The 12,665-nt window shown below is 41.3% G+C and overlaps 1 protein-coding gene across 15 annotated transcripts in view; it reads left to right on the top strand.

Annotated features, from left to right (window-relative positions):
- The window catches only part of Adat1 (adenosine deaminase tRNA specific 1), a 39,462-nt gene that overhangs the window by 795 nt on the left and 26,002 nt on the right, over window positions 1-12,665 (top strand). For 4 of the 15 annotated variants that reach the window (XR_011705229.1, XM_071604304.1, XM_027933093.2 and 1 more), the window contains exons 2-10: window positions 115-185; window positions 548-776; window positions 1,563-1,753; window positions 1,977-2,045; window positions 3,216-3,270; window positions 3,763-3,893; window positions 7,613-8,222; window positions 10,809-10,954; window positions 11,439-11,538. Coding sequence is in view for 14 of the 15 variants with exons in the window: in XM_071604304.1 (XP_071460405.1) it covers window positions 727-776; window positions 1,563-1,753; window positions 1,977-2,045; window positions 3,216-3,270; window positions 3,763-3,893; window positions 7,613-8,222; window positions 10,809-10,954; window positions 11,439-11,538 (1,352 nt within the window). In the remaining variant the exon portion in view is untranslated. The other 11 variants (XM_071604308.1, XM_071604305.1, XM_071604309.1 and 8 more) reach the window with 9 other exon arrangements.

Here is a 12,665-nt window from a genome sequence, read left to right as displayed (position 1 = left end):
GGGTATCTGCCTTCATAAAATATACTGCTTGTGATGCCTCCCTGGAAATGACAGGGGGGCGTCCCTTCCAAATGAAGGATTTAGGATCTTCCATACTTTTCTTTGCTTCTAAAGATTCAAGACTTCCCGCCTTGGTGGTGCAGGCCTGTAATCCCAGCTGCTGGGGAGGCTGAGGCAGGAGGATGGTGAGTTCAAACCCAGCCTCAGCAATTTATCATGGCCCTAAGCAACTCACGGAGATCCTGTCTCTAATAATATACAAAAAAGGGCTGGGGATGTGGCTCAGTGGTTGGGGGAGGGGAATAGATTCAAGACTTCTGTGGTTCTCTGACTGTAAAATCACAATCTGTCGGGTCTTACAAGATTTTTGTTTAAAATCACTATGGTCCAATTAACCGTTACCATTTATTGCTGTAATAGCAGTGAGTAGAAATATCTATCATTACTTAGTGACTTATTGCAATAATAGCATTGAATAAGTATCTTTCACAAGCTACATACATTTGAAGTACAATATAACCTTTGTTGTTTGTGTTTTGTTTTACAGTGCTTAGCTATATTCCTTGTGGTATGATCACATCTTCTACTAAGAAGCTTTTATATAATTGAGTCCAAGTGAGGTCAGGATGTATCTAGTGAGCACCGATACAACCTAGAGTACAAGAGTTTCCTACAAAATATCCCAGGCCTTTTTCAGGAGTGATCTTTTTTTTCTTTTTTTAATTCATGACCTCATGTGCCCATTACAGTCCTTACGCACCACCAACTAGATCAAGGTAAATTACCCACAACAGTCATCAAATTTTTTTTTTGTAATATTAATCACAGTTGGTATTAATTGTTCAGCATGGTAGCTTTTATAAATATTATTTGTAACTCTAATTGGTTGCTCTTATCACTGTTTTAAACCATGAGGAAACAAACAGAAAAGTTACCAAGCTACCCAATATTATATAGTTCATTTGTGGAAAGCTGGAATTAGAACCCAGAAAGGGCAACTCCGTGCCTAAACCCTTAAGCACACAGTTCCTCTAAGAACTTTTGACTAGTGGGATACTTCCCAAGGTGATTTTCTAGAGGGAGGTAGAGATTCATTCTGTTGTAGGGAAAGAAGAGAAAAACAAAGTGCTTCTGAAAAGAACTTCTGTCTAAGAAGATAAACTTTGGATGGGTGAGAGTCTGCTCAAAACAAGCTGAGTTCTGCAAACCTTTATGCACTATTTCCAAATGGAAATTAAAGTAGTGAGGACACTTCCCTGTCATTTGCTTTTGTGTTGAGTAGTAGATATACATTCATTGGATATTTGTGAGACATCAAATATTCTTTCGTGAAGAAACAAGGTTTTCTGTGTTTGGGATTTGGGGCTTTAATTTTTCAAATTAAAGATGAGAAGGGGCAGGGAGGTAATGGGAAAAAATTAACTAGAGTTACATATAGGGGAATCTTAATCTGAACGTAATTGGGCTACACTGAAAAAAGACTGTCGAAGCACTGGTGCAAGGCTGTAGATCTGGTACTGGTTCTCCTTTCTATACTTGTGATGGTTGTGGGTTTTGATCAGGGCCTCAGCACCAGCTCCAACCATGTGGACCCCAGATGAGATCGCTCAGCTGTGCTATAAGCACTATGAGATCAGGCTGCCCAAGCAAGGGAAGCCGGAGCCAAACCGTGAATGGACATTGTTGGCAGCTGTAGTGAAGATACAGTTTCCAATTTATGAGGCCAGTGACACTCCTGATAAGCCAGTGCACGGTAAGACCTTTTCTCCTGTCCCTTTCAGAGATGATAGAATTGTGTGTTGCTACTCAGGGACAGTTGTAGGCAGGTTGCAACTACGATGTTAGGCATGTTTCTCTGATATCCACTAGGTGGCGGGAGACCTTTTGTGGGAATCCTCTGCAGAATTATTAAGCCTGAGCACGGGGGAAAATTTAGCCTCTGAGAGCTCACTTAATGATTTGTTTTTTCCTCTCAGTGACAAAGGAAGTTGTCTCAATGGGAACAGGAACGAAATGCATAGGCCAATCCAAAATGAGGAAGAGTGGTAAGCATGGGTAGGGGTCTAAGCAAAGAATTTTCTCCCTGGGAGCTTTGGAAACCAGTGTCCATGTTAACCTTTGCTCTCCTTGTCAGGGAAACAGGGCCATATTAGTTGAGGTAGCTGACCTCTCATTTCCTATTGACTCTCACTCCAATTGGAAGACAGTCCTTATTTAAAGAATGGAAATTCAAAGGGAAAGCAGAGGTCACCAGGACCATGCTTTCTGGATGAACTGAAATCTAGTCAGTATTTTCATACTCAAACTACAAGTTCCTTGGGTTTAACTATTCCAGATTATTGCCTGGAAGGCTTTCAGGCTCTATAGCAGGATGTAGCTCAAGTGGCTTCTGAAGTCCCAGAAGCAATTTTGAGTTAGATGGAGCTTTTGGTACCAACAGAATATGGAAATTCTTTATAGAGTCTGGGATCATTATCTTCTGCTTCTAGTTAGGAGGTACCTTTTTGAGTTTGCTTGCTGCATTCTCTGAGCCTTGCCTCCTATATATGAGGAAGCTGTCCCAGGACAGAATTAGATAGAATCGGAACCATTAGCATAATATGATACCAGATCTTTTGTATATCTGTACCCTGGTCTCCAGGTAGAGATTTTTCTATAAATCAATGTTTTTCATCTAGGGGCAATTTTGCATACCAGGGTACATTTGGCAATGTTTAGATGTGTTTTTTGTGTCACCACTGGGAGAGGGGTATTCTTGGCATCTTTTGAAGTGTCAGGAGTGCTGCTAAACGTCTTGTAATGCATAGGCTAGTCCCCTGCAGCAAAGGATTATCTGTCCCCTGATGTCTATGCCGAGTTGAGAAACCAAGCTGTAAATGCTTTACCATTAATTGTGATACCTTATAGCAAAGCCCTTCAGGAGCTCCATGGCCATCCTGAGTGCTGGGGTACTGCTGTTTTCTGTTTCTAGGAACTAGGGCCTCTCCAGTATGTCTTCCATATGTCTTCACCTACTCCTGTCCCTGATGTCTATGCCGAGTTGAGAAACCAAGCTGTAAATGCTTTACCATTAATTGTGATATCTTATAGCAAAGCCCTTCAGGAGCTCCATGGCCATCCTGAGTGCTGGGGTACTGCTGTTTTCTGTTTCTAGGAACTAGGGCCTCTCCAGTATGTCTTCCATATGTCTTCACCTACTCCTGTCTTTGCCATAGGAGATATTCTGAACGATAGCCATGCTGAGGTTATAGCCAGAAGGAGTTTCCAAAGGTAAAGCCATATCCCCAGAGAATCTGATTCCCTGGGTTTGGGATGGTGACCCAGAATTGTGTTTCTACTAAACACTCAGGTAATATAGATTGTCAGTCTGTAAACTGCTGTGGTCTAAATTTCAAACTAGAATGTGCATTAGAGTCACCTAGAAAGCTTGATAAAAGCCAGATAGGTCAGTGGTAAACTGCTTGCCTAGCATGTTCGAAGCCCTGGGTTCAATTCCCCAGCATTGAAAACATTAAAAAAAATAAAAAGCTAACCAAATGCAGTAGCACATGCCTGTAATCCCAGTGACTCAGGAGACTAAGGCAGAAGGATCACAAGTTCAAGGCCAGCCTCAGCAGTAAGACAGTGTCTACCCTGGATCTGCTAAATTAGAATCTCTAGGGTGGGTCCATCAGTCTGTGTGGGAGTTTTGTTTTGTTTTTGCAGTACTGAGCTATACCCCCAGCCAACTTGTTCATTCTGGTCATATTTTACAATCCTTAGGTACCTTCTCTATCAGCTGCAATTGGCAGCTACCCTAAACAAGGAGAGTATCTTTGTCCCAGGAACTCAAAGAGGACTGTGGAAACTCAGACCCAACCTCTTGTTTGTGTTTTTCTCCAGCCATACGCCCTGTAAGTATATTCAAGCCTTTGTACTAATGTTGCATTGTTTACTTCTTTATGTTTGTTTTACCCATAGAGATGTTTCTCAGAAATAGTCCTCTGGCTAAAGTATAGCTACAGTAGGTGACAGCGCCTTTTTATGTACCTAGTCAATTCTCTACTGGTGGAAGGCAATGGGCACAGGTAGGGAGAGGTGGATAGAGTCTCACTCATGCAGTTCTCAGAATTAAGCTCTATTAGATATGAAGCCAACGATGGGACTCAGGAGTCCAAAGTCCTGCTATGATAACTTAGCCTGAAACTCGTTTCATTCATTGACTTATTGAACACATTTTCTACTAGCCAGGCACAATGTGACATACTGAATATAGTAACAGTTGCTTATCATAATAGAGTCTTTTAGGCCATGTAGACTGTCCTGGTTATTTAGGGTTAATGTTATTGAGTTAGGGGATGTTCAGGAGCTATAGTCTCAGGAGTTATAGTCTCAGCAACTTAGCTAAACTCTTGTCTCAGAAATAAAATAAAAAGGGCTGGAGATGCAGTTCAGAGGTAGAGTACCCCTGGGTTCAATCTCTAGTACCAAAAACAAAAAAACAGAAGAACAGACCTAGATAACCTAAGGGGTCATTTCTTTCTTCTGTTTTTCTTTCTCAAAAGCTGAAAATACTGCCTATTCTTTGTAAACAACAACTCAGTGTTGGCAGTAGAATTTCTTCACCCTAAAAACTTTGACATAAGGATATAAGATTGTCTTCTGGGTATTGAACTTTAATGCAAGTAAAGCAGAGATGGGTAATCATTATAAAGAGACAAAAGAACTGTCAAGATTTGATCATAATGCAGGTTGAAAATATTGTTATAGCTCAAAAAAGAATAAGGATGGAGGGCTGGGGATGTGGCTCAAGCGGTAGCACGCTTACCTGGCATGCGTGCGGCCCAGGTTCGATCCTCAGCACCACATACAAACGATGATGTTGTGTCCGCCAAAAACTGAAAAATAAATATTAAAATTCTCTCTCCTCTTCCTCTCTCTCTCTCTCTCTCTCTCTCTCTTCTTAAAAAAAAAAAAAAAAAAAAAAAGGATAAGGATGGAAACGAGTTGATTAAGAGTAGAAGTCAAGGGGTGGGGTTGTGGCTCAGTGGGAGAGTGTTTGCCTCACATGCATCAGGCCCTGGGTTTGTTTCTCAACACCACATAAATAAGTAAAAAATAAAGGTATTGTGTCCATCTACAACAAAAAAAATTAAAAAAAAAATAGAAGTCAAGAAAAATGACATGTAGATAGGGCTCATCTGTGCTCTATCCAGGACTGTGGGTACACTAGTCCAAGGACCAAAGGATGTTTCCTGGTCAGTGCTTCTCAAACCATAATATGCACACAGATCATCCACAAATGTTAAAATTCAGTCAGTAGGTTTGGAGTGAGGTCTGAGGTTCTGCATTTCTAACCAACTCAGAGGATGCCAGTAATGATACTCTATGGGTCACACTTTAAGTAGCCAGGGCTTGGGTGGTCCCCATCTTACTTTGAAGACAGATGCATCCAGGGTCAGACTGATAGCCCAACCAAACTATATAAACCAGCAGTCCACAGATGTGCTGATCTGTGAGTCCATGGCAAAATAAGAGAGTTGTTGGGTTCGCTAAACTTAAAAGACTTTTCTTTCTCCTTCCTTCCTTCTTTCCTTCCTTCCTTCCTTTATGGTGCTCCCATTGGACCCAGGGCCATAAGCATGCTGGGCCAATGCTTTACCACTACACTACACTCTCTGTTATCTTAAAATTTTACTCTGGAAATTAAAGACAACGACAACAATAACAAACAAAAATCTTCTGGAAATTTGGCTGGTCGGTGAAATCAAAATCTGGAACCACTGATCTGATTTCCTTTCCTTTTGAGTAATCTTTTAAAATGCATCATCCCCCATAGCTTATGTGCAGGAAGAAAGCACATACTACTTGGAGAATGTGACTCTCTGGCTCCCTGGGCATTTACTTCTCATTACTAATTAATAATTTGGTGCCTTGGTGAGCTACTTCAGACTCTTACTTGTGAATTTTATTAGCATGAGTCAGCCTCTCCTGTTCATTCTGTCAAGATCAAATAATCTCTCAGCCTAGAGTGGGAGGTAGACCACAGCAAATTCTGTCAGCAAAGTTGCTGTCACCTTGTGAGGTCTGTGGAAGTCAGCCGGCCAGCCTCTCTGGCAACACTTCCCACTTGTACATCTCTTGCCTTTCCCTCTCTGACATTATAAAGACAACAGATGTATTATTTACACACTTAAAAAAGCAACATACATTAGATTAGTGTTTGAAGAAATCACTTCCTTCTCAAGGGAAATGGTGCTTCTTACTAACCTCTGGTTTTCTTTGGGTCCCAAAGAGTAAATCAGAAATCTCTATAGACAAGCACAAGGGGAGACACTGGAGTTTTGGAAACACTGGTTTGGACTAGTGTGGTATAATTTACTGCAGACCCTCTACTGTGGGAATATGTATCATAAAGTCTCCCAGAGAGGACATTTTGAGCAATGTTTGCCAAATTTGTTTAATTATGAAATAAACCACCCACTTTTGTTTTTCCAAGTCATCATATGGAATAGCAATCCACAAAATGCAGCTCAGTGGCAGAGTGCTTGCCTAGCATGTGTGAGGCACTGGGTTCAATCCTCTCAGCACCATATTAAATTTTTTTTTGATGTTGGAGATTGAACTCTTTTTTTTGGTACCAAGGATTTTGAACTCAGGGGCACTCAACCACTGAGCCACATCCCTAGCCCTTTTTTATATTTTATTTAGATTTAGAGACAGGGTCTCACTGAGTTTCTGAGAGCCTTGATTAATTGCTGAGGCTGGCCTCCAACTAGGAATCCTCCTGCCTTAGCCTCCTGAATTGCTGTGATTACAGGATGCACCACCACACCCTCCTGAAACCTTGCTCATTCTAAATCAGTGGTTCTCAGCTGGGGAAAATTTTGCTCCCTGGGGGACATTTGGAAAATATCTGGAGACACTTGATTATCAGATTGCAGGGCTGTGGGCATCTAGTAGATAGAGACCAGGGATGCTACTGAATTTTCTCTAGTATATGGAACAACACCCAGAATTCTCAGAGCCAGCAGCTCTGAGGCTGAGGCAGGAGGATCCCAAGTTCAAAGCCAGCCTTAGCAACTTATGAGTCTGTAAGCAATTTAGCAAGATCCTATCTCAAAATAAAAAATAAAAAGGGCCTCACTGAGTTGCTTAGAGCCTCACTAAGTTGTTGAGGCTGGCTTCAAAACTACAATCCTTTGTCTCAGCTTCCTGAGCCACTGGGACTATGGGTGTGTGCTACCACACCCAGCTTAAGATCTTTTTTTTATATTGAGTTTTCCATACTTCTCTCCTCCAGAAACTTCAACTCACTGGATCTAGGACAGAGTCTTCAACAAGAACCTCAGGCATTCTTAAGGACATTTGCTCTTAACTCATCTCAGATTAGCTGGGAGAACAGATTGATCTTGATTTGAGGCAATGATCCTCAAACTTGGGCTGGTGTCAGAATCACCTGGAGAGATTACTAAAACAGACTGCTGGGACCCCCTTCAGAGCTTCTGATTCAGAAGGTCTACTTTGGGTCCCAAGGTTTTGCACTTCCAGCAAGTTCCTGAGGGATGCTGATATGGCTGGTCCAGATGTCTCACTTTGAAAACCATTAGTTTAAATGTTCCCTCTTCTGCAGGTGGCGATGCCTCCATCATTCCAATGCTTGAGTTTGAAGAACAGCCTTGCTGTCCTGTCATCAGAGATCAGGATAGCAGTTTATCATTAGAAGACAGTGGTAATGTGAAGACTCCTGAAAATGAAAGGAAACACGAAGACCCTGACGGTCCTGTAACCAAAAAGATGAGGCTTGAGCCTGGAACTCCTGCCAGGTTCTTCACCAATGGCACAGCTCAGCATGGCAAGCAAGACAGTGGCTCATTTGCATCAGGTGTCAGAGGCTCTAACCTCACTGTAGAAAGACTGGCCGATGTCGCCTGTGGAGCTCCCAGGAGTGCCACAGTGGTGGACATTTATAGAACTGGAGCCAAGTGTGTGCCTGGAGAAGCTGAAGACTTGAGGAAGCCAGGTGCTGCATATCACCAGGTGGGGTTGCTCCGAGTGAAGCCAGGCCGGGGAGACAGGACCTGCTCCATGTCATGCAGTGACAAGATGGCCCGATGGAATGTCCTTGGATGCCAGGGTGCACTTTTGATGCATTTCTTAGAAGAGCCCATCTACCTGTCAGCTGTGGTCATTGGGAAGTGCCCATACAGCCAGGAAGTCATGCAGAGAGCACTGATTGGAAGGTGAGAGGGCAGGGAGGAAGGGCAGTTTGAGAATATATTCAGAGAGCCTTAAAAGTTTCCATACCTTGCCAGGCACTTGGCAAGTAGCGAATGCCTGTAATCCCTTAGGCATGGGAGGCTGAGGCAGGAGGATTATGAGTTCAAAGCCAGCCTCAGCAAAAGTGAGGCACTGAACAACTCAGACCCTGTCTCTAAATAAAATACAAAATTGGGGGGTAGGGTTGTGGCTCAGCAGTAGAGCACTCGCCTAGCACATGTGGGGCCCTGGGTTCAATCCTGAGCACTACATATAATTAAATAAAATAAAGGTATTGTGTCAACTACAACTAAATACACACACACACACACACACTCACACAAAATTACGCTGGGGCTCAGTGGTTAAGTGCCCCTGAGTTCAATCCCTGGTACCAATAATAATAATAATAATAATAATAATATTGGGGCAGAGTGTGGTGGCACATGCCTCTAATCCCAGTGACTCAGGAGGCTGAGGCAGGAGGATCACAAATTTGATGCCAGCCTCAGCAACACAACAAGACCCTCTCTCAAAAAATAAAATAATATACCCTATTTTATTCAAATGTATGATATGTCAAGATCATTGTACTGTCATGTGTAACTAATTAAAACAAATTAAAAAAAAGATATAATATTTAAAGACCAATTGAGGACATAAAATGAGCTCCATTTTGATCTTGAAGTATATATATACATAGAAATCTGTAGGAGGATGTTCACCAAGATATAAGTGATGATTATCTCCAAGTTGTGTATTGTGAGGAATTTTTTCTTTGTTATTACTATATTTCCAATTTTTATAGAGTATACTTATGTTGTCAGTATAGTATAGAACCCTTCAATATTAATTTTAATTTTTTTAAAAAGGTGAAGAATTACTGCACTGATGAGTTTTCCCTAAGGGAGGCAGCCAAGCCTGATTAATGCTATAGTAAATGAGAACCAGGAGAAGCCATGGCCAGGGAAGTGTCATGGGCTCATGTGAAACATACAGCCTCTGGAGGAGATTCTAAAAAGCAGCACCTGAATATGACCCAGCAGTTCCACTCTTCAGTACAATCCCAAGAGAAATGAAAACATATACCCCACAAAAACATTATGTATTACTTATGATAGCCAAAAAGTGAAACAGCCCAAATGCCCATCAGTGGATAAACAGATAAAAAGAATGCAGCGTATCCATACAATCAAATATTCAGCTATAAAATGGATAGGAGTGCTGAACCTTGAAGACACCTTGCTGAGTGACATTAGCCACATGGTGTATGATTTCATTCATACAAAATGTCCAAAAGAGGCAAATCATGGGGCTGGGGTTGTAACTTAGTGGTGGAGTGCTTACCTAGTAGGGTGAGGCACTGGGTTAGATCTTCAGCACCACATAAAAAATGCATAAATAAAAGGTATTGTACTCATCTACAACTAAAAAAAAATTTTTTTTAATTAAAAAAAAAGGGCAAATCAAGACAGATTAGTAGAGGGGAGGGGAGGGGGGATAGTAGAGGATAGGGAAGGCAGCAGAACACAACAGACACTAGTATGGCAATATGTAAATCAATGGATGTGTAACTGATGTGATTCTGCAATCTGTATATGGGGTAAAAATGGGAGTTCATAACCCACTTGAATCAAAGTGTGAAATATGATATATCAAGAACTATGTAATGTTTTGAACAACCAACAATAAAAAATTAAAAAAAATAAAAAATTTAAAAAAATTAAAAAAAAAAAAAACAGATTAGTAGACGCCAGGGGCTGGTGAAGGAAGCAGAGTGACTGCTAATGGGTGTGAGGTTTCTCGGACTTGGAGTTGCTATCTACACAGTTTTACACCAGCATCATGTTGGCATCTAATGTGTGCAAAAGATACAAAAGGAAAAAAAATAAGCTTTTCATTTGGCAATATTTTCAGTTTCTGGTGTGTTTGAAGGACTTCCTGGAAAGCAGTTGCCAACAGGTTAAAGATTCTGCTTTGGGCTGGGGATGTGACTCAAGCGGTAGCGCGCTCGCCTGGCATGCGTGCGGCCCCGGTTCGATCCTCAGCACCACATACAAACAAAGATGTTGTGTCCACCGATAACTAATAAATAAATAAATATTAAAAAAAAAAAAAAAAGATTCTGCTTCAACTTTCTCAAACCTTTAGCAAGAATGTATTTTGAGGGCTGGGGTTATGGCTCAGTGGTAGAATGCTCGCTTAGCATGCTTGAGGCACTGAGTTCAATCCTCAGCACCACATAAATGTAAAATAAAGATATTGTGACCATTTTAAAAACTAAAAAATAAATATAAAAAAAAATAATGAATTTTGATATGACGTAGACTCAATTCTTAGTCATCCCTTCAGAGTGATAGGAGGGGCCTTCCTCTACCCATAGGCGCTTACCATGTAGATTCAGTCCTGGCACACATTCTGGTCCCCAACATAATGAACAAGTAGATTCACACATCTCCCAAGGCCTTTGCCTCCCGCTGAGGCTCAGGGATGATGATGTGGTCCACAGTCCTAGATCAGTCTTTCTGGAGAAGTGCACCTGAACTGAATACATTTTCCTTCATGTTTAGGTGTCAAAATGTCTTGGCTTTACCCAAAGGTTATGGAGTTCAAGAACTGAAAATACAGCAGTCAGATTTACTGTTTGAACAGAGTCGCTGTGCAGTGCAGACAAAAAGGGCTGACAGTCCCGGCCGACTTGTTCCATGTGGGGCAGGTAAGGGATCCAGGTTGGACTTGCCTAGTATAACTTCTCCCCTGACAGACTAGTCTGGGAGGGTCTGCATCCTCCCAGCTTAAATAGGCAGTTTACCACTCTAGTAGTCAACAGTGGAAATGCCCACACCAGGTTAAGTTTATGGCTATGTGACCCTGAGCAAATGAGTTACCTCTCCTGGCCTCAGTTTCTTTATCTTCACATTTGAAGAGTATTATTTATTGTGTTTATTATGAGGACTAAGAAATTCTATCACGTGCATTTACTCTGTGTCTAGAATGTAATAAATTTTCAATGAAATTATAAGTTATTATGATAATGAATCCTGAACCACTTTATACTGTCGTACCCTAGAGGCCAGACATCAAAGTAAAATTATCCAGCTCTCATGGTCATGTAGAGTCAGAGAAATATTTTTATTAAAATTTTCTGGCATTCATTGGAAACAAACCAGTTTTAACCACAGAATTTTACCTTTTTGCAGCTATCAGCTGGGCTGCAGTTCCTGAGCAGCCATTGGATGTTACTGCCAATGGCTTTCCACAGGGAACAACAAAGAAAGGAATTGGAAGTCTTCAGGCCAGGTACAGCATGTTGGGGCATGAAGAGATGGTGACTGTGAACTTACACCTTCACTGAATAATTCCAGAACATTTTCATTGCCACCCCCCGCACCAAGAAAACTTTATCCATTAGCAGTTAGTTACCTGCTCCTTCCTCTCCCTAGCACTTGGAAGCTTAATTCACTTTCTGTCTTCTTGGGTTTGTCTCCTGGACAGTTCATATGAATGGAACTGTACAATATGTGCCCTTTTGTGTGTGGCTTCATTCACATAACTTATTTTCATGGTTCACTCATGTTGTAGCATGTATTAGTACTTCATTTCTTTCTGTGGTTAAAAATATTCCGTTATATGAATATGCCACTTTTAGCTCATCCATTCATGAATTGATGAGTACTGGGGTTGTTTTACTTTACTTTTTGTCTATTGTGAATAATGTAGCTATGCCATTTCACATTCCCACCAACAATGTGAAAGGGAATTCCATTACCCTCCATCCTGTGCAATTCTTGTTATTGTCTCTTTTTTATTGTAGCTATTCTACTGAGTGTGAGGTAGTATCTCATTATGGTCTTGATTTACATTTCCCTAATGACTAATGGTGTTCAGCATCTTTTTATGTACTTATTATCCATTTGTTGTAAGCTGCTGCTACTGCTGCTTTTTTTTTTTTTTTTTTTTTTTTTTGTACCAGGGATTGAACTCAGGAGCACTCGGCCACTGAGCCACATCCCCAGCCCTATTTTGTATTTTATTTAGAGACAGGGTCTCACTGAGTTGCTTAGCTGTTGCTGAAGATGGCTTTGAACCCGTGATCCTCCTATCACAGCCTCCTGAGCTGCTGGGATTACAGGCATGAGCCACCGTGCCCAGCAGCTTCTTTTTTGGTCTAGAAATTGAACCCAGAGGTATATAACCACTTAGCCACATCCTCAGCCCTTTTTAAATTTTTTTTATTTTGAAACAGGATCTCACTAAATTGCTGAGGCTGACTTTGAACTTGGGATCATCTGCCTCAGCCTCTCGAGCTGACATGATTATAAGGTGTGTGCCACCACCATGCCTGGACATTTTTTATCTTCTTAAGACAAAATATTTGTTCCCATTCTTTGCCCACTTTGTTAATTTGTTTATCTTTTTAGTTTGCA

Source organism: Marmota flaviventris, chromosome 18 (genome assembly GCF_047511675.1).
Source record: "Marmota flaviventris isolate mMarFla1 chromosome 18, mMarFla1.hap1, whole genome shotgun sequence".
Classification (NCBI taxonomy): Eukaryota; Metazoa; Chordata; class Mammalia; order Rodentia; family Sciuridae; genus Marmota; species Marmota flaviventris.
Note: the sequence above shows the minus strand (reverse complement) of the source record. Positions and strands in the feature narration are given on the sequence as shown.